This window comes from Pygocentrus nattereri, chromosome 2 (assembly GCF_015220715.1).
Source record: "Pygocentrus nattereri isolate fPygNat1 chromosome 2, fPygNat1.pri, whole genome shotgun sequence".
NCBI lineage: Eukaryota > Metazoa > Chordata > Actinopteri > Characiformes > Serrasalmidae > Pygocentrus > Pygocentrus nattereri.
In genome coordinates this window covers 30,677,089-30,694,670 of record NC_051212.1, presented here as the reverse complement: position 1 = coordinate 30,694,670, position 17,582 = coordinate 30,677,089, and the positions used below count along the sequence as shown (strand labels likewise).

Genomic DNA, 17,582 nt, shown 5'->3' with positions numbered 1-17,582 from the left:
GTCTCAATGAACTTGTGCAGGAAGACACCACTGAGGAATAACAAACAATGATGAGCCCCTACTCACTACTAGCTGCGTAGGACACTTGCTCCTTGGTCACAGACAAGTTACAGGTTCCTTGGTTACTGTTCCTCAATTATTTTTTTACTTCTAAAGCACACAGATCTGACACCAATGTTTTTTTTAATATGTCACAGAATACACATTGTAGTTTATCAACTTTATTTTAACCATGTAACAAAATCATTTTATGACATTGTGACCTACTGAAAGTGTACAGTAGAGCAGTACTGTGAGTATACTGGTAGGTACAATAGAGTTGTATAACAATACTGGTAAGTATATTCAAGTAGTACAGAAGCTTCTTATAACATTTCCATTTGGGCCCACAACAAAAATCCAACAAATAATTTTACAAATTCCAAGGTGTACGTCAGTGTGACTGGTAAGTTTTTTTTCGAAGGAGGGCCTTTTACTAGCGATTACATGTGTGCATGTCTCATACAAATATGTAATTTGTTGAAAATATATTCCCATACACTCTATCTACATTTTGGAATTTACTGACAGCATTCAGCAATATTCTGCATTCTCCTATGCGTGTCCATTTTAGGCCATGTGAGGTATAAAATAACACCAGCCAATATTGTTACATGTGAACATAATTTCTAGCCTCTTAACAATCATTACTGGTATCAGTCACAATTTTCATGTTGGTTGGTGGTTGGGCTGTAATCTACGTTCTGGAACCCAAATCACTTAAAATTCTTACTGTTCTTACAGTGAATCACTGCTGTGGTCAAGAGCTGAATGGTGAACTGAAAGGTAACAAACTGCAACCTTTTTTCAAGCTCTCACTGAAGAAACCCATTATTTACAGTTACCATTCTGTACCTGCTTCAGACAATCCTACATTAAACTGAATCAGGTGTGCTGCTGATGAAACTGAACAAACCCATGCAATGGTATGACAAAAAGAGTAAAAACTGTATTTACTTCAAATATTATAATAGCATGAAATTGATCAGCAAAGATAACTACACTGTAATGACATGAAGGTTATGATTTTTACTGAGAATAATCTACCACAGACCAAATAGGTTAAGGATAACTGGGTGAAATAATTTAGGTTAAATAATCTAGGCTAGATTTTTGGCTTCTCTACAAAAAAATTGCTAAACTGTTCTGCGTAAATTTGTGTTATTCTGTGCAGTCTGTGAAGATACTGTAAAACCAGTAGATGGCACTAATTTCTCAGGAGCCAGGAAGGATTTTGGCTATTAGAATGTGTAAAATAGGCCCACCACCAAGGCTTCTCCTGCCTCTCCTCCTCTTCCTGCCCAGATTGCCTCATACTATAGCGCGCGTGCTGGTTGTAAGGGTCAAATCGGTCATAACTGTCCAAGTATGGTATAATAAAGTCATCAACATCTGGCTCAAGCTTAGACTTTTGAAGTACAAAGTCCACTCTTCCAGCCTTCTGCATGCGAGATGGAAGATGGATCCTCTTCATGGCTCTGGTATAACCAGGTGCTGAGGCAGTTACAATGTAGATGCCGGTGTTCAACAGTCTCCAGTAATCCCCATTTTGAGCTGATAGAGCAAAGACATATAATTACTTGGATAAAAAGCCAATATTAAGTGTAAGTACAGACAACTATCCTATCAATGCTCCACACACAAAAGCATTCTTTCATAGCTAATGTTGCCAAATTAGACAAGCTTTAGACTATTTAAAAATCCCATTAAGCCTAATGAGAGACTGAAACTCAGTTCTTGTCAAAAAACCCAAATTAAGACTTGTGCATTATTAATTATAAATTATAATTATTTTGTATGTGCATGAAAGTTCATCATTTTACAACAGATCGAACATCGATGCACATTTGAAGCTAATGCTCCACATGAGGTTTTTGTTTGTGATTGTTTTTTTACACTGCAAATATATTTAATATTTCTCATTCACAGCAGTAATGGGAGTCTGATTGGGCCATGAGCCAGAAAAAAATTCACTGCAATACAGGTTGACTGCCTTGTGAGCTCGCAAAAAGTGGACATTTTTTTACTGTGGTAGCAGAGTTTGACTGGACCGCAAACTGGAACACTCTTAATCATGGAAACAGAGTTTGACTGGGCCATGAGTCGGAACACTTTTCACCATGGTAGCAGAGTTTGACTGGGCCATGAGTCGGAACACTTTTCACCATGGTAGCAGAGTTTGACTGGGCCATGAGTCGGAACACTTTTACCATGGTAGCAGAGTTTGACAGGGATGTGACTCAGAACAGTTTTCACCATGGTAGCAGAGTTTGACAGGGATGTGAGTCAGAACAGTTTTCACTATGGTAGCAGAGTTTGACAGGGATGTGAGCTGGAACATTTTCACCACGATAGCAGAGTTTGACTGGGCCGTGAACTGGAATACTTTCACCATGATAGCAAAGACTGACTGGACCGTGAGCTGGAACACTTTTCACCATGGTAGCAGAGCTTGACTGGACCGAGAGCTGGAACATTTTTCACTGTGGTAGCCGAGGTTGACTGAGCCTTGATCTGGAATCCTTTTCACCATGGAAGCAGAGTTTGACAGTGCCGTGAGTCAGAACACTTTTCACCATGGTAGCAGTTTGACCGGTCCGTGAGCTGGAACACTTTCACCATGTAGCAGAGTTTGATTGTGTTGTTAGCTGAAACACATTTCACCATGGTGGCAGAGCTTGTCAGAGTCACAACCCAGGATAATTTGCACCGTGGCATCGGAGTTTGAGTGGCTCATGAGGAGAGTGACTATATATCATGGTCAGTCTCAAGAGTCTGTGTGTGTATATTGTCTAAAGCTTGTCCAACCTGTACAAATCTGTGCTCAGAATATGACACTCAAATTTTAAGTTACATGGATATGTGGTAAAAAAAATGTCTTGTAGTACCTGTTGTGACATCATGTCTGATCCCTTTAATTGACACAGTGGCTCCTTTAATGCCATTTCCATTTTCATCTTTCACAATACCTTTTATTCCCTTGTGCACCTGAAATACATATTAATGTAAACACTTTGCCTAATTCATTATGAAATGTTCACAATGACATAAAACAAAGGATACGATGACAAAAACAGAGAAAGAGAGGTGATTTGTACATTGTTGAACATGACCTAAATGAATGAATGTACAAAATAACCTAAAGAACTAAACAATTTGACATTATAAAATGCACTTCAATGCAAAGACAACCTCACCGACTCCATGAAACTGAGGAGAGCCTCTTTATTTTCCTCCCAGCCCATATAGAGATCCTCCTCGAAGGGGAATTTGTCACATCCCAGCTCGACTGTTATCTCAAAGCAGTTTGTGTGGAGATAATTGAAGTCTGCCATACCTATCATAAAATAAAAGGTCAGGGTGTACTTCAGTATAACCCAGTACAGCACTGACTGACAGTAACACCATTAACTAAACTACTCTCTCTCTTTCTCTCTCTCTCTCTCTCTCTAGACAGACAGATAGATACTACAGCACAATTCAAACAGTAATCTAAGTGTATAGCTGTATTAAATTTATTTTTTTCAAAGAATGTATAATCAAAACATGACAACAGACCACAGGGTATTACTTTCACCATGCTTACCTCCTGCTATGCTGAACCATTCAGCCCCATTCACAATGCCTCCTTTGTCAGCAAAGTTGGCACCACACCTGTCTGTGTCTTTGCTGGACATTGTGGCATGAGCATTTGCATATGTTCTGGCTAACTGCTTGAATACCTGCAATTTAAATATTTTTTTAAACACCACAGTAGTCTTGTATTGTGTATTGAGTAGTAGTGTTTAGTTAATGATTGCATCACTTGGTTTGTTGTGGTTAGTACATGCATTCTACCTTACTCATGTAAGGTAATGTTACAGCAGCATTGAGATGAATGAAATCTGTCCATCAGCTGACAGGGTTCACCTGCTCATCTGGAGTCTGAGAAAACATGCTGGCTTCTTGAGGATGCTTTGAAAGGTCGTAAGGGTAAGACACCACTAGGTCTCCTCCATGGAAACTAGCCGACAAGACAAATGGAATAGATCGTATCCACTTCATAACAGCATATGTCTCTGGAGCAACCTTAAAGAAAACACATATACAAAAACTTACATATATCTCACTGTGCTGCTACCAAGTGACCTATTCATGCTCCAACTACAAATGCATGCCTTGTAGCAGCTGTTGGACTGCATTATTGAAGCTATTTGAAATGAGGCACATTGGAAGTGACAACAAATTTGCCACTAGCATGGTGTCAAATTAGTTGTTTACAACCTGCCTAGTTTCACATATTTACAACAGCATTGTTCAGCCCAAACCCAAGAGCAACTCCAACAAAAGAATGTACCCCAGTTCCTTTTTCAGTTCTGTAAAGCATGTCCAACCTCACAACATCTGCTACAACAGAATGAATTTGTGGGCAGAGCATAGAAAGGTCAATTACTTTAAAAAATGGATAATTGTTTTTTGTCACTGTTGTTAAAGGTTTAACTGTGATTCTTCTATACATAGGAACTCATACTGAAAACTCCTACCTTACCAAACCAGTAAATATCAGGGATGGGAATATGGTCACTGCGGAAGCGCTTGAGCCTACGTCGATTATAGACAATAGAAGTCAAGTCTGGAAAGTTCCTGTTGAGGTCTATGTTATGGGCATTGTATCGACCACCTAGTTGCCCAACGTATCCAGCGCCCTGTAAAATAAGTGAGTGCAGTAGCTATGATTGAAACAACATGTGGCTTCTATTCGCATTTTTCTTTTTCTATTTGAATTTTTGGTGTAAAATCCATCCTTACCTTGAAGTTTAACACAAGGCCTGCTTAAACTCAACATGTTTGCAAGTAATATTTCAGAGACATGTCTGTAAAGTCATATAGAGCTTGAAAATAATTTGAACCAAGGTAAGATGTGGCAAACTAATGTAGAAATGCGGCTCAAGAAAACCAACAGCTGACACTCTATATACCTTGGATAGTGATCATGATGAACAAACAGCAAGTTATTTTCTGCTGTTTGAAGACCACAAAGAGAGCTTAAAACATTTATTTGTACAATCACTTTACATGATAGCAATTAATAATCTAGAATCTGTGGAACATTAGAAGAGCTGACAGCCTCTTACCTCATCATAATCTACGTCAGCACCACTCTGCATTTCAGAAAAGGCTAATTCATATCCATCAGGGTTCATAGAGGGCAGGATGTGGATGCGCGTGGTGTTGATGAGGGTTTGGATCCGGGTGTTTCCCAGCAGGTACTCAGAGCACAGGTACTGAGCCAAATAAATCAGCAACTCTCTGCCCATGGCTTCATTTCCATGCATGTTCCCAATGTACTTGACCTCTGGCTCCACTTGTCAAACAACAGAACAGAGTACAAATAGTTGTGGGGAAAGAAGGGGAATATATTTGTAAGTTGAGAGCCACTGAATATTTGATACAGTAGCTGCTTTCCTGGAAAGATTTCTAACTTTATTTATTTATTTATTAACAGCTGTCTTAATGCTATTTCTGTAGGATCCACTTACATAACTCATGTTCTCCAGGGTTGTTCGAAAATTCGATTACCAGCAGATCTCTCTTTTCAACACTCTGTCCAATGCTGTATGTTCTAGAAATGTGGGAACATTGGGCTGCTGTCTTCTTAAGGATGTTGAACATCTGTGTGTTGGAGTGATGGGTGAACTTGATTATTGTTGAGGGCTCCTCTGTTGGAACACTGTCCATCACCACCTCGTGCCTCTCTTTAAGTGACAGAGTTAATAAGGGTGTTAATAAGATGCATTTCTCTATTTAGAGGCATGTACTCTAATCTGTGTAGATTTTACGGACCCGAAAGAAAACGACGTTGAAATTTCATTTGACTAAAATTAAAACAGAAAAAAATCAGAGTTATGAGGTTTTCGTATGACACTGATTATTCTTTATATCTTGATTATCTTTTTTTTTTACTGTCATCATTATAATGAAAAATTTTATTGACTATAAAATCAGTATTAGTAAATCATGGATGAGATGATTTAGATCTATATAGCCTTGACAAACTGCTTATATTATTGCAAGATATATAGTATATTGTACTTAATACAGCATATATTTAGTGTTGAAGTTCCAAAATCTACTGCTCACTCCCCATTCCCATAAGAGAAATGGGTAGGATATGCGTCCATTAAGGACTTACGCAACCACTTCTGAAATGAAGCTCAAGCGCTATGTTTGTGCAGTAGTCGTGTTCACACTGAAGTCTATGATGCATGTGTCTATAGGCCTTTTTACTGTGGCTGCTACACATCCAAGACCACTTGCCTGCATTAGACATGTGCATTTGATGGTAACACAGGCACACATCAAGTGTGGTTAAAAGCAATGCAAAACATCCCTTAGTTGTCCCTTCAAATGTCATTTGTTTTAAACCGTACAGCGTACTTAAAAGAATAAGAAGATATCATCAAATTAACCTTTGGATACAGAAATTCCTAACTGTCTGTAATAGCCCCTGGCAGACATTACAAATTAGGCTGCACTTTAAATAAATATAAGGATGCAAATTGCCACTGACAAAACACAAGAACAAAGACAGAGGAGAAAAAAGTTTCCCGCTTTCACACTGTGACTTCAATCAAACATCAAAGACTTTCAACGTGGGAATAATTAAGTAGCTGAGAGGCTGTGCCAAACATCTGCTTGTGTTTTTGGCTGCTTTGGAAATCTTTTGCTTATAGTCTAACAGTAAATACTGTTCTTAAGAGACAAGGATCTGTAAAATACAGAGCAAATCAACAGATTTAGATAGAATGTCTGTAATCTGCAGTATGATAAAAACTATTTAATGGGAAGTTGAGATGGGGCAGTGTTTGCATTAGCAGTGGTGAGTTCTATATGACAGCAGATTAATTATTTATGAAATATAGTAATTAATCTACCTGTATCAATCCAGTAATTAATAAAATCGTCTCTGTTGTTCCTGTGAATACTGTCGGCAATTAACTACAACGCTCAACAACTGACACTTACTTCCTATATGTTGTATCTTTCTTGCAAAACATTTTCGAAATCATAACTGTATTCACTGACTGACTAAAGGTTTTGAACTCTGCACAGCTGTGCATGGTTTATATTACTTATTCACAAATGTTAGCTTATTCATAAACATAATTATATGTATAGATGTGTTTATGTATATGTACACAATGTTTGCTGAGTTATTACAAACATTGCATTTTTTAGAACGAGCTTATAAGACTTAGTAGTATAAGATAAGCTACAGTTACTCAACGTCTATTACAACTGTGGGCCCAAAACAGGCATATTGCTATAGCTGGTCATGTCCAGTACAAGTACAATTCAGTATATACTATGAAACTAATGTGTAAGTTATGTATTTGTAAGAGTAAGGAAATGTGAACAAACATGATTAATTAATTAGATAATCGATTACATTTGCATCCAATTTATATTCTGTACAGCAGGTTCCTGTCACCAATTACAACTTTGTTTCAATGTCAAAAAATGAGAAAAATATGGCAAAAACATGAACCTGCTATCTTTTTCTTTTGTACAAATCATAACTGTATGCACAACAGGAGCTTTTAATCAAATCTGAATCAAAATAAAATATTGCGTCTTCTAGTTGTGTATACAAATTTGGAGTTGATTGAAAGTTTAGCATTAATGTGCTCAACAGAATTTCTTCGCTTGAGAGAACAATAAGCCTGCTATTTGTTCACCATTACCTCTCAGGCCTTCCAGGGGGTCATAACAGCCCTCCTCTTCACTGACGAAGAAGCGGTCACAGTCTAGGAAGTAAGGCCAGGCCATGTCAATGCTCTCGAATGCATGGGCACAGACTTTGTGCACAGCTTCGCAGGTGCTGCGACAGGGTTTCAGGATCTTTTGGTTCTCGCAACGAGGCGCAATCACAGAGCAGCCTAGCATGCGGATGTCTGGAGTACACTCTCCGTTCAGCAGGGAGTGGACCACACTCAGTAGCAGATACTCTGTGCTTGTCTCCACCTCCTCACGGCTCCTATGCCCCAGGATGTTGGGGTATATGGTCTTGGTGTAAGGCATGTCATCACAGTAAGCCAGTGTGATGTCTGCACATTTGGCTGAACAGGCAGAAAGCAGACACAGGTTTAGAATATTTGTAATAACAGACTGTCAAAATGGAGTTATTACCTCATTACATATTTCAGTAACAGCAATCTGTAGTAAAACTGCACTGGCAAAAAGTGATGTATTGAATGCACTTGATTCAATTGTGTACATTACTTACATATGAAAAAATATATTACATTAGCACAATTACAGCCTGAAGTAAGAAAACTGAAAGAATTTTGCTGTAATATAATTTTGTATAAAATAGAGTAAATATTTAAATCAAGTACATTCAGTGCATCATTTATCAAGCACAGAGAATAGCTTACTGTAACAATCTACTATCTAACTACTCTCTGTTATGCACTTCTGCCAACACTTATTGTCATACCTCAGAGTAACTGATAGGCAGGAAATTGAAATGGCTTGTCCAGGGAAAGCTGCTGTATGGTTGTCACTTTGTTTTCTAAACTGCATTTTGCACAATCACACAACAAAACATCTTGAGTGGTAGAAAGCTAGTGCACAATATGCCTTTGTTACATAACTAAGATCTGTTCAAAACTGTTAAGTTATCTTTATCAAGATGTGCTAAAGTATAATATCTTACATTTTGTTATACAGTACACACAAAGAAATAAGATTCTGAAAAGTACATATTTGTATTCTGTCAAGCATTTTGGAGACATCGCATATAGGCCAACCTGAACACAGGAGCTGAACATGAGCTTACTGAACGTCTAATCTTTTCTTTCAGATGAATATATCAATATTTTACAATGCCATCGATCTTGTGGACAGCCATGCGAGGTGCATCCCTAAAAGGAGCGTCCATTTTATCTTTCAGAAAGGCCTCATTTTAGAATAGAAAGTTAAAAACTAGGCACTGTTTCTTTCTTTTTCACCCTGACATGTCACACAGGCTCCATACAGTCTGAACAGTATGTAGAGTGAAGCTGCTATGAGTGACACTCTCAGGCCAGAGGCCTTCCCCTTACAGGACATGCTATGTGGCATTATTTCCTTCCAAACAAGGTGAAGCTGCCTGGTTGGTGGTAAACAGCACCGCAGTCTTACATTAGTTATAATAAGTGCAGTCATATGCAAAAGTCTGGGACCCCACGTGTTTTGTTGATGTTCTAGGTGAAAATGAGTTAACACAACCGCCACAAAGAACACACATTTTTATGTATAATTACTGTTCATTTGCTAAATTTCACATATAAAAAAAAAATTAAAATAAAGATGTGGCCTGTGCAAAACTTGAGGTACATTTTATATGTTATGTTTTACTTTTTCCAAAATGTCAAATACATAAAATAAATAGAAACTGTGCACTGAAATAAGCAGAAAGGTGTTGTGGTGGATGTTGTAGCTTTTGTTATATGTCAAATACATCAAATAAACACACTGTCCACTGAAATTAGTGGAGGATGTGTTAACACTTGGCCAGGGGTCATATTCAGCAGTGAGCTGCTCTGTCTAGGAGCTATAACAGCTACAGCCTGGTCGCGAACGGTCTAACCCATGGCACAAATACAAATGTAAGGAATCACTTACGTTTCGCGACCTCCACTGAAACTTTGCATTGTCCTGGGAAACAAAGTGAGAGGTTATTGACGGAGTAACAACACTAGATGGCGTTAAAGAGTTCATACTGTAAGCTCAAAGCTGACTGACAGAACCTGTTGATAGCACAACATCAATTTGCTTAGCAAGTTTGGGTAGAAAGCCAGTTGTTCGTGTAGATACGCATTACTGAAAAACGAGGTAGCTCGTGCTGTGCTCTGTCCAGTGTAAGCTGTGGTGCTGAGTGACCTATAGAAACAGCACAACTCTGAACTGGAAGTCCAAACATAGAAGCTCACCAACCTTGCCAGTAGTTGCCAGCTCCACAGCGCGGTGGGGCACTGAGAACAGCCGTCAGCAGCGCGTTGAGCAAAAGAAAAGTCCACAAAGCTTTCATTTCGACCCTTTTCCGTTCCGTCTGCATGCAGCCAGCGAGCGCGCTCGCCCAGTTTTCAGTGAGGGAGACAGTCTGAGCACTGCTGACTCCACTCAAACAGCAAGGCGCTCTCAGATTACACAGGAGAGACGATGGAGAGGAAGTGAGCGCAGCCGAGTCCCCTGTCCGGAGCTTCTTAATTGGCTGAGGAAACGTGGTCATTCTTGGGCAATTACGTGTGCGCTCCACTTCCAGACGATGGAGCTAAACAGTGTCACCCGACTGATGAGTTCAAGATGATGAACCAGAGTGAGTAATTAGTCAGAGGGCGGGTGCACCCTTGTTTATGGACCTAGGCTACATTAGCCTGCAGTGCCGTCATACGTTGCAGCTACACTTTCGAGTTTCTGTGAGAAACACCTTCATGTCCCAGTTTCCCTTTTATAGTGAAAGCTCGTGTGGAAAGAAGGCTCGTAAAGTGAACAGTAGCCCTGCCTGCCGTCTCACACTGCCAGGACCATCCGATGCCTGTGGTAGAAAGACACATTAGATAATTCCCATGAATGTGAGGACCGTCTAGAAGGCTCTAATGGCTGACAGCTGTACTCGAGCTGAATTAAGCCAGGGCGCCATCAGGAAAACAGCTTAGACCAAAAGCAAAACACAAAGATTTTTCTTTTTTTTGAGCGCTGTGTTTGTGTCTTCAGTAATAAACATGGGTTTTGAAGGGTTGTGGTGTGCAAGAAGAAATCATTAAACCATAAAAATTCCTTTTCCCCCTCAGAGTTTTTTATGGTTATCTGCAGTCTGAGCAGCCGTGGCAACATAAAATAACAAGGAGAGGCTGAAGATTTCTAGGAGGTGCTGCGGTACAGCGAACCGCCTCAAATCAATACGCGCATGCGAGAGCCCTCGTGCTGAAACAGTAAGGTTGAATGTCGAGCTCCGGCCTGCACGTCTCCAAGCTGGGAGGAAAAAGGGGACAGCCCGTGTTTTCCCTCAAAAACATTTTCCAGTATTAGTTTTTTATACTTTTTTCCAGCTTTCAGTTTGTTTTAATGCGTTTGGCGTTGTCTTTGTGAGGTCTGTGCTGCTAAAGTAATTACCGCCCATGAGCTTCCACTGAGCACAGGCCTGAACCCAGTTTCAGAAGCGCCTTGTACGACCGCAAGGGAAAAATGCTTAACCCTGCGGTCTTGGGTTATTGAGTGAATTATGAATGGCTTTTCAACACACTCACTTTTCTTTATTAGCATTCTTGCAACATTAGCTTCCGTTATCTGTGGAAAAAGCGATCTGCAGCGTGTCACCGCCCATTAAAACGAGGGCGGAAGAGTAAAATAGTCCCAGGCGAGTTTAACACATGTATTCTGTTCTTTTCAGGTCTGACTGTTGGAGGACATCGCACAGCTGTTTTAGCAGAATGTTACCATTCTAGTGTCAGTGATGCTGTTATATTCAGTATGGGGGCCTTTTCCCTTCCTTTATTTCTGTAGCCTGTTATATATATATATATAATTCAGAGACAAGATTTTTTTTCTCCAAATTCTTACAAATTTTCAAATTTAGCCAATAGTTTTAATGTTTAAATGTCCTTCCAGAGAGAACCACCTTTTGGTTCATATGTTAGTAGGTTAATAGGTTCCCTGGGGTCAGATGAAATGGCCCAGGAGTAATTACACTGTCATGGGGATGTTGGCCAAACTCTTTTTTTTTCATTTTGAAAGAATGAGCTTACTGAAAATATTAGCTTAGCTTTAATGACTAGATAATATGTTTTCTAATTTATTGTACCATGTTCACAAAACAGTACATTTTCAACAAATCTGGCACAAATACAGTATAAAGCACTTCATTACTCACTTCATTGGTTCATCACTCCTCACGTCACACTCCTGTCTCACTGATTAAAACAATTTTTTGTACACTATAAATTTCTTATACTGTGCAAAGTAGTCACATCAAAACCTCTAGAAATACAACTCGTGTGCACAATGTGCTGCTGTAACAAGAATCTAGTACATTCAGTTACAACAAATCATAGATACTGTACTACAGCGTGATAGTCAACTTTGGCTGATTTTGAAACTAATAGCAAATATCAACTTGTAATTAGAACAAAGTGCAGTATTGTCCAGTGACTGATAGGCTTGTGAATGAGTGAATTCACAATGAATTCACAAGTAGTTTAACAATGAGGTCCACTTTTATAACAAATAAAATGACTAGGCTGTCTACAAGTAGAAACATCAATGGAAAATAACACTTTTTTCCATTTAAAGAGGTCCACTGATGCCATTTGCCACAGTATGTGCGCTGATGGCTTTGGTTCAAGGTAGTTTTCCAGAATTCCACTTTCACATGAGAGCTTCTACTAAAATATCATCTTGGAAAAGAGCTTATCCCACACTGCAAGGGATGGCGGCATCTGGCGAGCAGGTTATCCTGTTCTGATGTCTCTCATCTGTGTGTGTGTGTGTGTGTGTGTGTGTGTGTGTGTGTGTGATCTTGTTTGTGTATGTGTGTGTGAGTATGTTGTTTGTATACAAAAGAATACATGGCCAATTGGTCACATATCCTTTGCTACTGTCCATGTTTACCACTGCAAATTGTACTGCATATGGCTGTGTGTACATCATGTCATCATCACCAACTCTATCTGGATGACCATCCTAATCTCTCTCTCTCTCTCTCTCTCTCTCTCTCTCTCTCTCTCTCAGTATCTTCCTCTTTTGACATCAAGGCATTGGGATTTTCCTGTGTCTACAGCTGTCATTAGCTGATTCTTTGGAGAGAATAGTCATTTTCTGTGTCCAGCGAACTGTTATGTCCAGAGGAAGGATATAAGTCTCGTTTCAGTAGCCGGTTGGCCACGGTTACCAGGACTTTTTTGTACTGTTGGCGCAAAAGAGAATACGCAAAGGGATCCGAAGCAGCCTTGCTGTAGGTTAAGCATTTGCTAACAATGCCCCAGTACCGATTGATATCCACAAAGGGAAGAAGCTCCGTCAGCCTAGAACACAGAGAGTGAGAACCATTTAGAACTCAGTGGATCAGTGGCTCTCGGCATGGTCCTGGAGTACGTCTTCCCTGCAGGGAAGCAGAAAGTACACTTCTACATGCAGAGCAGTACCACAGGACCATGATTCAGAACCCAGAACTACTGCAATAGACAATCAGCGGAGAGAAGATGTATAGTACATGGTATGAAATATGATATTGAAATATGTGTGTGAAATATATATGTGTGTGTGTGTGTGTGTGTGTGTGTGTGTGTGTGTGTGTGTGTGTGTGTGTGTGTGTGTGTACATATATAAAACTAAAGTGCTGAATAAATGTGCCAAAAAGTGATGCCCTTTTTAAAGTTTAAAGAACCTCCACATTCTGAAGGTTCTACATTGAATATATAATCAGTTTGTTTTTCATCCTTAAAAATGGGCTTCTTCAAAGTTTCTTTAGTAAAGACTTTAACTGTGACAAGTGAAAAAACCATTGGTTGTATCTGAGAGAGAGAGAGTTAAATAGATAGAATACACACTTAAAGATGGTTCCTCAAGGGTTCTTTTGTAAAGGGCATGGTTCTATTTAGAAACATACAGAACTATTTCGTGCTTAAATGGTTCTTTGCATAGTGAAATGGTTCTAATGCAAATAGCACCGAAAAGGGTCGTTTTACTGCTACACAAGCAACACTGTTACTACAGAAGAACACTTTTTGTGCTCTATAGAGCCAAAATTTGTCAATCAGAAGAATTTTGCATGCACATAATCATTTCCCATGCAGTAGTTCTATACAGAACTCATGGTTCTAAATAGAACCCTTAAAGAATCATCTTTTTAAAGTGAGCAGCCTACATGTCTATTGTCTAACTATTTAGATCTGTTAAACCGTTTGGCAAGAGACTACATATATATATATACATATTCATGCATGTGCATATTTAGTTATTTATATAATATATAATACATAATTGTTTATCTCTGCATATATTATTTTTCTTGCTTGTTGTGATGTGGGGGAGGAGAGGAGGATCCAGGCAGTGCAGGAGCAGGGCAGAGAAGTGCAGAGAGATGAGGGGGGTGGAGGGAAGGGTAAACATATTTCACAAGCTTGCTCAGTAGGGTTTGAGGGTGTTAAAGACATCATCATGTGCAAATCACCAGAGTAACCGAAAGTATTTGCAGGCCTGTGTGTTATCACCTCTGCTGCACATCAGCTATTCTTAGATTTTTATGATGCGGTTTACGTCACGCCACCGTTCAATTAAATGACGCCGCAGAGAATCACCTTAATATGCAGTTAAACTTATTTATAGCGACTCCTTCGAGCGCATTAAAGCGCCGAGAACGGAAGAATGCAGCGTGGCCTGGAGTTTGACCTGCTCTTTCAACAACATAACCCGACCTACCTGGTGATGACATACGGGGCGAAACAGATGACAAACGATCCAATAAAAATGCTGATTTTCTTGGTCGCGCGCTGTTTCCTCCTCTTCTGTTCGGCGAGGCAGCGTTGCTTAACACTGCAAGAAGCAGCACGAGAAGAGCAGAAACATCATGAGAAATATATACTTGTGGGCGGGGGCGCAAAAAACTATGAGCCTCCTGCTCCTTACAGTGTGATGCGTAGAGATAAGCAGAAAGTGGTGATAAGGGGGAAATACCTTGGGTGTATGTCTACCAGCAAGAAGAGGGTCTGCATGGTAATGATGTCGATCCTCTTGCAGTGGAAGCGTGCGACTTTCAGCACCTTCAAGTAGGTGACGCACAAAATGAGCAGCGACAGCATGAAGCTGGTGGCGTGAAAGACGACGGTGAAGACGGCGAACTTGGTGCGCGCGCTCTCCTCGGTCAGCTTCAGCGTGCACGAGGCGTAGACCTGACTGTAGTCCACCCAGGAGAAGAGCAGCGCCACCAGCGAGAAGGTGAGCGAGTGGAGCCACGAGTAACAAACGAGCACGAGCGCGTCCCGGTAGCGCATCTTAGTGGAGTAGCTGAGCGGGAAGACCACCGCGACCCAGCGGTCGATGCTCAGCGCTGCCATGCTCAGCATGGTGTTAGCGGTCAGGAAAGTCTCGAGGAAGCTGACCGCGCGGCACAGGCGATCCCCGAAAGGCTGCTGGTTCTTCACGATGCCCACCAGAGTGGACGGCATGTTGAGCGTGGCGATCAGGATGTTGCAGAAGGACAGGTTCATGGTGAAAATGCCCGGCACCTGTTTGCGGATCTCGCTGCTGTGGACGAAGCATAGCAGCACCAGCAAGTTGGACAGCAAAGAGACGATCGCGACCACGACGATGAACAGCGCAAGCAGAGTTTCTGCCAAGTCCATTTCTCACTTCAGAAGAAGTCCAGTCGGGCTACGCAGTCTACGCCAGGGGATGGAGAGCACGTTGGCACGCGCATGGTTCCTCATTAAGGTCCGCCGCTGCGCAGAAGTGCAGAAGTGGCGAAAGGCGCAACTTGGCTGGTGCGCTGTCCAGGGTGCTGAAGCGCGGACGACTCGTGTTAATCCCCGAGCGCTTCCCTCGTTAAAGTCAGCGACGCTATTGTCGCGTCATCATCGCCTTTCTGACTGAAAGACTGCGGCTGGCGGGTTGCAGGTTGTTGGTGCTGAGCGAGGTTCTCCCTCCAAACACTGCTCCTCTGCCTTCCTGCGCCTCTCTCAGCGCAAACTCACTGCCACTGCCAAGCTCACGAGCGCTTTGTCCAAAGATCATGCGCACAAAGAAAGCCCAACGTGGGAGGCCACGTAACGACTACAGCCCGTTACACTCTCACAAAAGAAGCTGCCACAGAGGTTTCTGTGTAGATGTCATACAGAAAACCGTTTGGTTGCCTAACGATTGTTTTAGTGGATGGTTCCCATGAAGAATCCTTTTATGTACCCAAGGTGTGTAGGTGTGAAAAACCTTCATGACGTTTTAGGAACCTCCACATAATGTAAAGGTTCTATACCAATTCAAGGACTTTCTACAGCAACAAATTCGAGCCAATAACCATGTAGGAACACTTGTTTACAAGAATGTACACTCTTTAAAAAAGGTGCCACACAAAAGATTCTTTGAGCAACGCCATAGATGAACCATTTTTGGTTTCTTTAAGTAACATTTTGATGGATAGTTCCACTCATGAGGTGTGTAGGTGTGGAAATCTTCATGAGGATTAAGAAACATCCACAGAAGATGAAGGTTCTATGCCAATAAAAGGCTACAGCTATAAGTTCAAGCCAAGAACCATGTAGGAACACTTGTTTTCAAGGATTTACACCCTTTAAAATAAAGTGCCACAAAAGGTTCTTTGAGCAATGGCATACAAGTACCACTTTTTGGTTCCCTGGCAAACATTATAATGGTGGTTCCACTGAAGAATCATTTTTTGTACATGAGGTGTGTGGGTGTGAAAAATTATTCAAGAAGCTTCAGGAACCTCCACTTAATGTAAAGGTTCTGTACCAATTCAAGGTCTTTCCTACAGCAATAAGTCCAAGCCAAGAGCCATGTAGGAACACTTGTTTTCAAGAATGTACACTCTCTGAAAAAAGGTGCTACAAAGGTTTTCTTTGAGCAGTACCATGGAAGAACCACTTTCAAATGAATGAATCTTTTAAGTACTTTTTGCGTAAATGAGGTAGGTAGGTGCGAAAAATCTTCATGAAGTTTAAGGAACCTTCACATAATATAAAGCTTCTTTACCAATTGAAATACTTTCTACAGCTATAAATCCAAGCCTGGACCCATGTAGACACCTTTTTTACATTTTTAAGAATGCACACTCTTGCAAAAGAAAGTGAGCATGAAAAACTTTTTAAGGTTCCTTAGGAAACCAAAAATAGTTCCTCAGCATTGCAACAAAGGACACTTTCTTGCACTTTTATTTTTAAGAGTAGATAATATTTACAGTCATCAACAATGTTAAGACTAGATTAGTTATTAACCTTTGGAGAAATTAATCTGGTTCCCCCTCAAATCAGAAAAGGCTTTAGCTCTTTAAACAAAGAAATGTTAAAGTTTTGATTTTTACATTTCTTTCCATAATGAAATCTCTGAGGTGTAAACAGTTATTGAGAGTGCTTTGATTTGAAATGGTTCATTGTAGAAATACTTATTGACTCAGACTCCTTTATAGTGATGATGAGAACCAGACGTTGCAATGTCTAAAAAACAAATATAACCACTTTATTTACCATCCAAACCACCAGTGAACCTACACTTGTATTTGATGATGGTAGTGACTCTGCAAGATTCTCTAGAACAGAGTATTTCACATTAAACCACTCTAATTGACTTGGTTTGCATCTTAATCATTTAATTATGCAAATTTTTTTAAATTTAAGAGACACGTCATGTTTAGTGTGTAAGCTGGACTCAGCTCTGGTTAACTCACAAATATTGTCAGTGTGATATTTTCAGAGTAATAGAGTGATGCTTGGTCTCTTAACATCAGTGCTTGCCCTTGCATGTTAATTTGAACATTAAATGAAAAATGTAAACAAATCTGATTCCAGGGG

General features: G+C 40.3%; 2 protein-coding genes across 2 annotated transcripts; both read right to left on the bottom strand.

Annotated features, from left to right (window-relative positions):
* Positions 1-205: 205 nt before the first annotated feature.
* Positions 206-10,575, bottom strand: LOC108436223 (carboxypeptidase Z). Its single transcript, XM_017712577.2, has 11 exons — positions 10,000-10,575; positions 9,688-9,720; positions 7,764-8,138; positions 5,559-5,774; positions 5,154-5,383; positions 4,563-4,724; positions 3,949-4,107; positions 3,626-3,761; positions 3,237-3,376; positions 2,928-3,027; positions 206-1,593 (listed from the first exon to the last, which is right to left on the bottom strand). The coding sequence occupies exons 1-11, from the start codon at positions 10,292-10,294 to the stop codon at positions 1,247-1,249; spliced, it is 2,193 nt and encodes a 730-aa protein (XP_017568066.1). The 5' UTR covers positions 10,295-10,575; the 3' UTR covers positions 206-1,246.
* A 1,962-nt stretch (positions 10,576-12,537) lies between these two features.
* On the bottom strand, positions 12,538-15,826 carry gpr78b (G protein-coupled receptor 78b). The gene is made up of 3 exons (XM_017712578.2): positions 14,737-15,826; positions 14,482-14,595; positions 12,538-13,085 (listed from the first exon to the last, which is right to left on the bottom strand). Exons 1-3 carry the CDS (start codon positions 15,402-15,404, stop codon positions 12,848-12,850), a joined length of 1,020 nt encoding a protein of 339 aa, XP_017568067.1. The 5' UTR covers positions 15,405-15,826; the 3' UTR covers positions 12,538-12,847.
* Between the last annotated feature and the right edge of the window lie 1,756 nt (positions 15,827-17,582).

What these genes read in the sequence shown, in the direction of transcription:
- gpr78b (XM_017712578.2), bottom strand. Translation starts at nt 15,404, where the DNA reads ATGGACTTGGCAGAAACTCTGCTTGCGCTGTTCATCGTCGTGGTCGCG. An exon ending in CTGGTAGACATACACCCAAG is followed by an intron (nt 14,596 to 14,736) that starts GTATTTCCCCCT and finishes TGCTTCTTGCAG; the next exon opens with TGTTAAGCAACGCTGCCTCG. An exon ending in GCCCCGTATGTCATCACCAG is followed by an intron (nt 13,086 to 14,481) that starts GTAGGTCGGGTT and finishes TCTGTGTTCTAG; the next exon opens with GCTGACGGAGCTTCTTCCCT.
- LOC108436223 (XM_017712577.2), bottom strand. Translation starts at nt 10,294, where the DNA reads ATGACCACGTTTCCTCAGCCAATTAAGAAGCTCCGGACAGGGGACTCG. An exon ending in AGCTGGCAACTACTGGCAAG is followed by an intron (nt 9,721 to 9,999) that starts GTTGGTGAGCTT and finishes TTTGTTTCCCAG; the next exon opens with GACAATGCAAAGTTTCAGTG. An exon ending in CTCAGACTCCAGATGAGCAG is followed by an intron (nt 3,762 to 3,948) that starts GTGAACCCTGTC and finishes TTTAAATTGCAG; the next exon opens with GTATTCAAGCAGTTAGCCAG.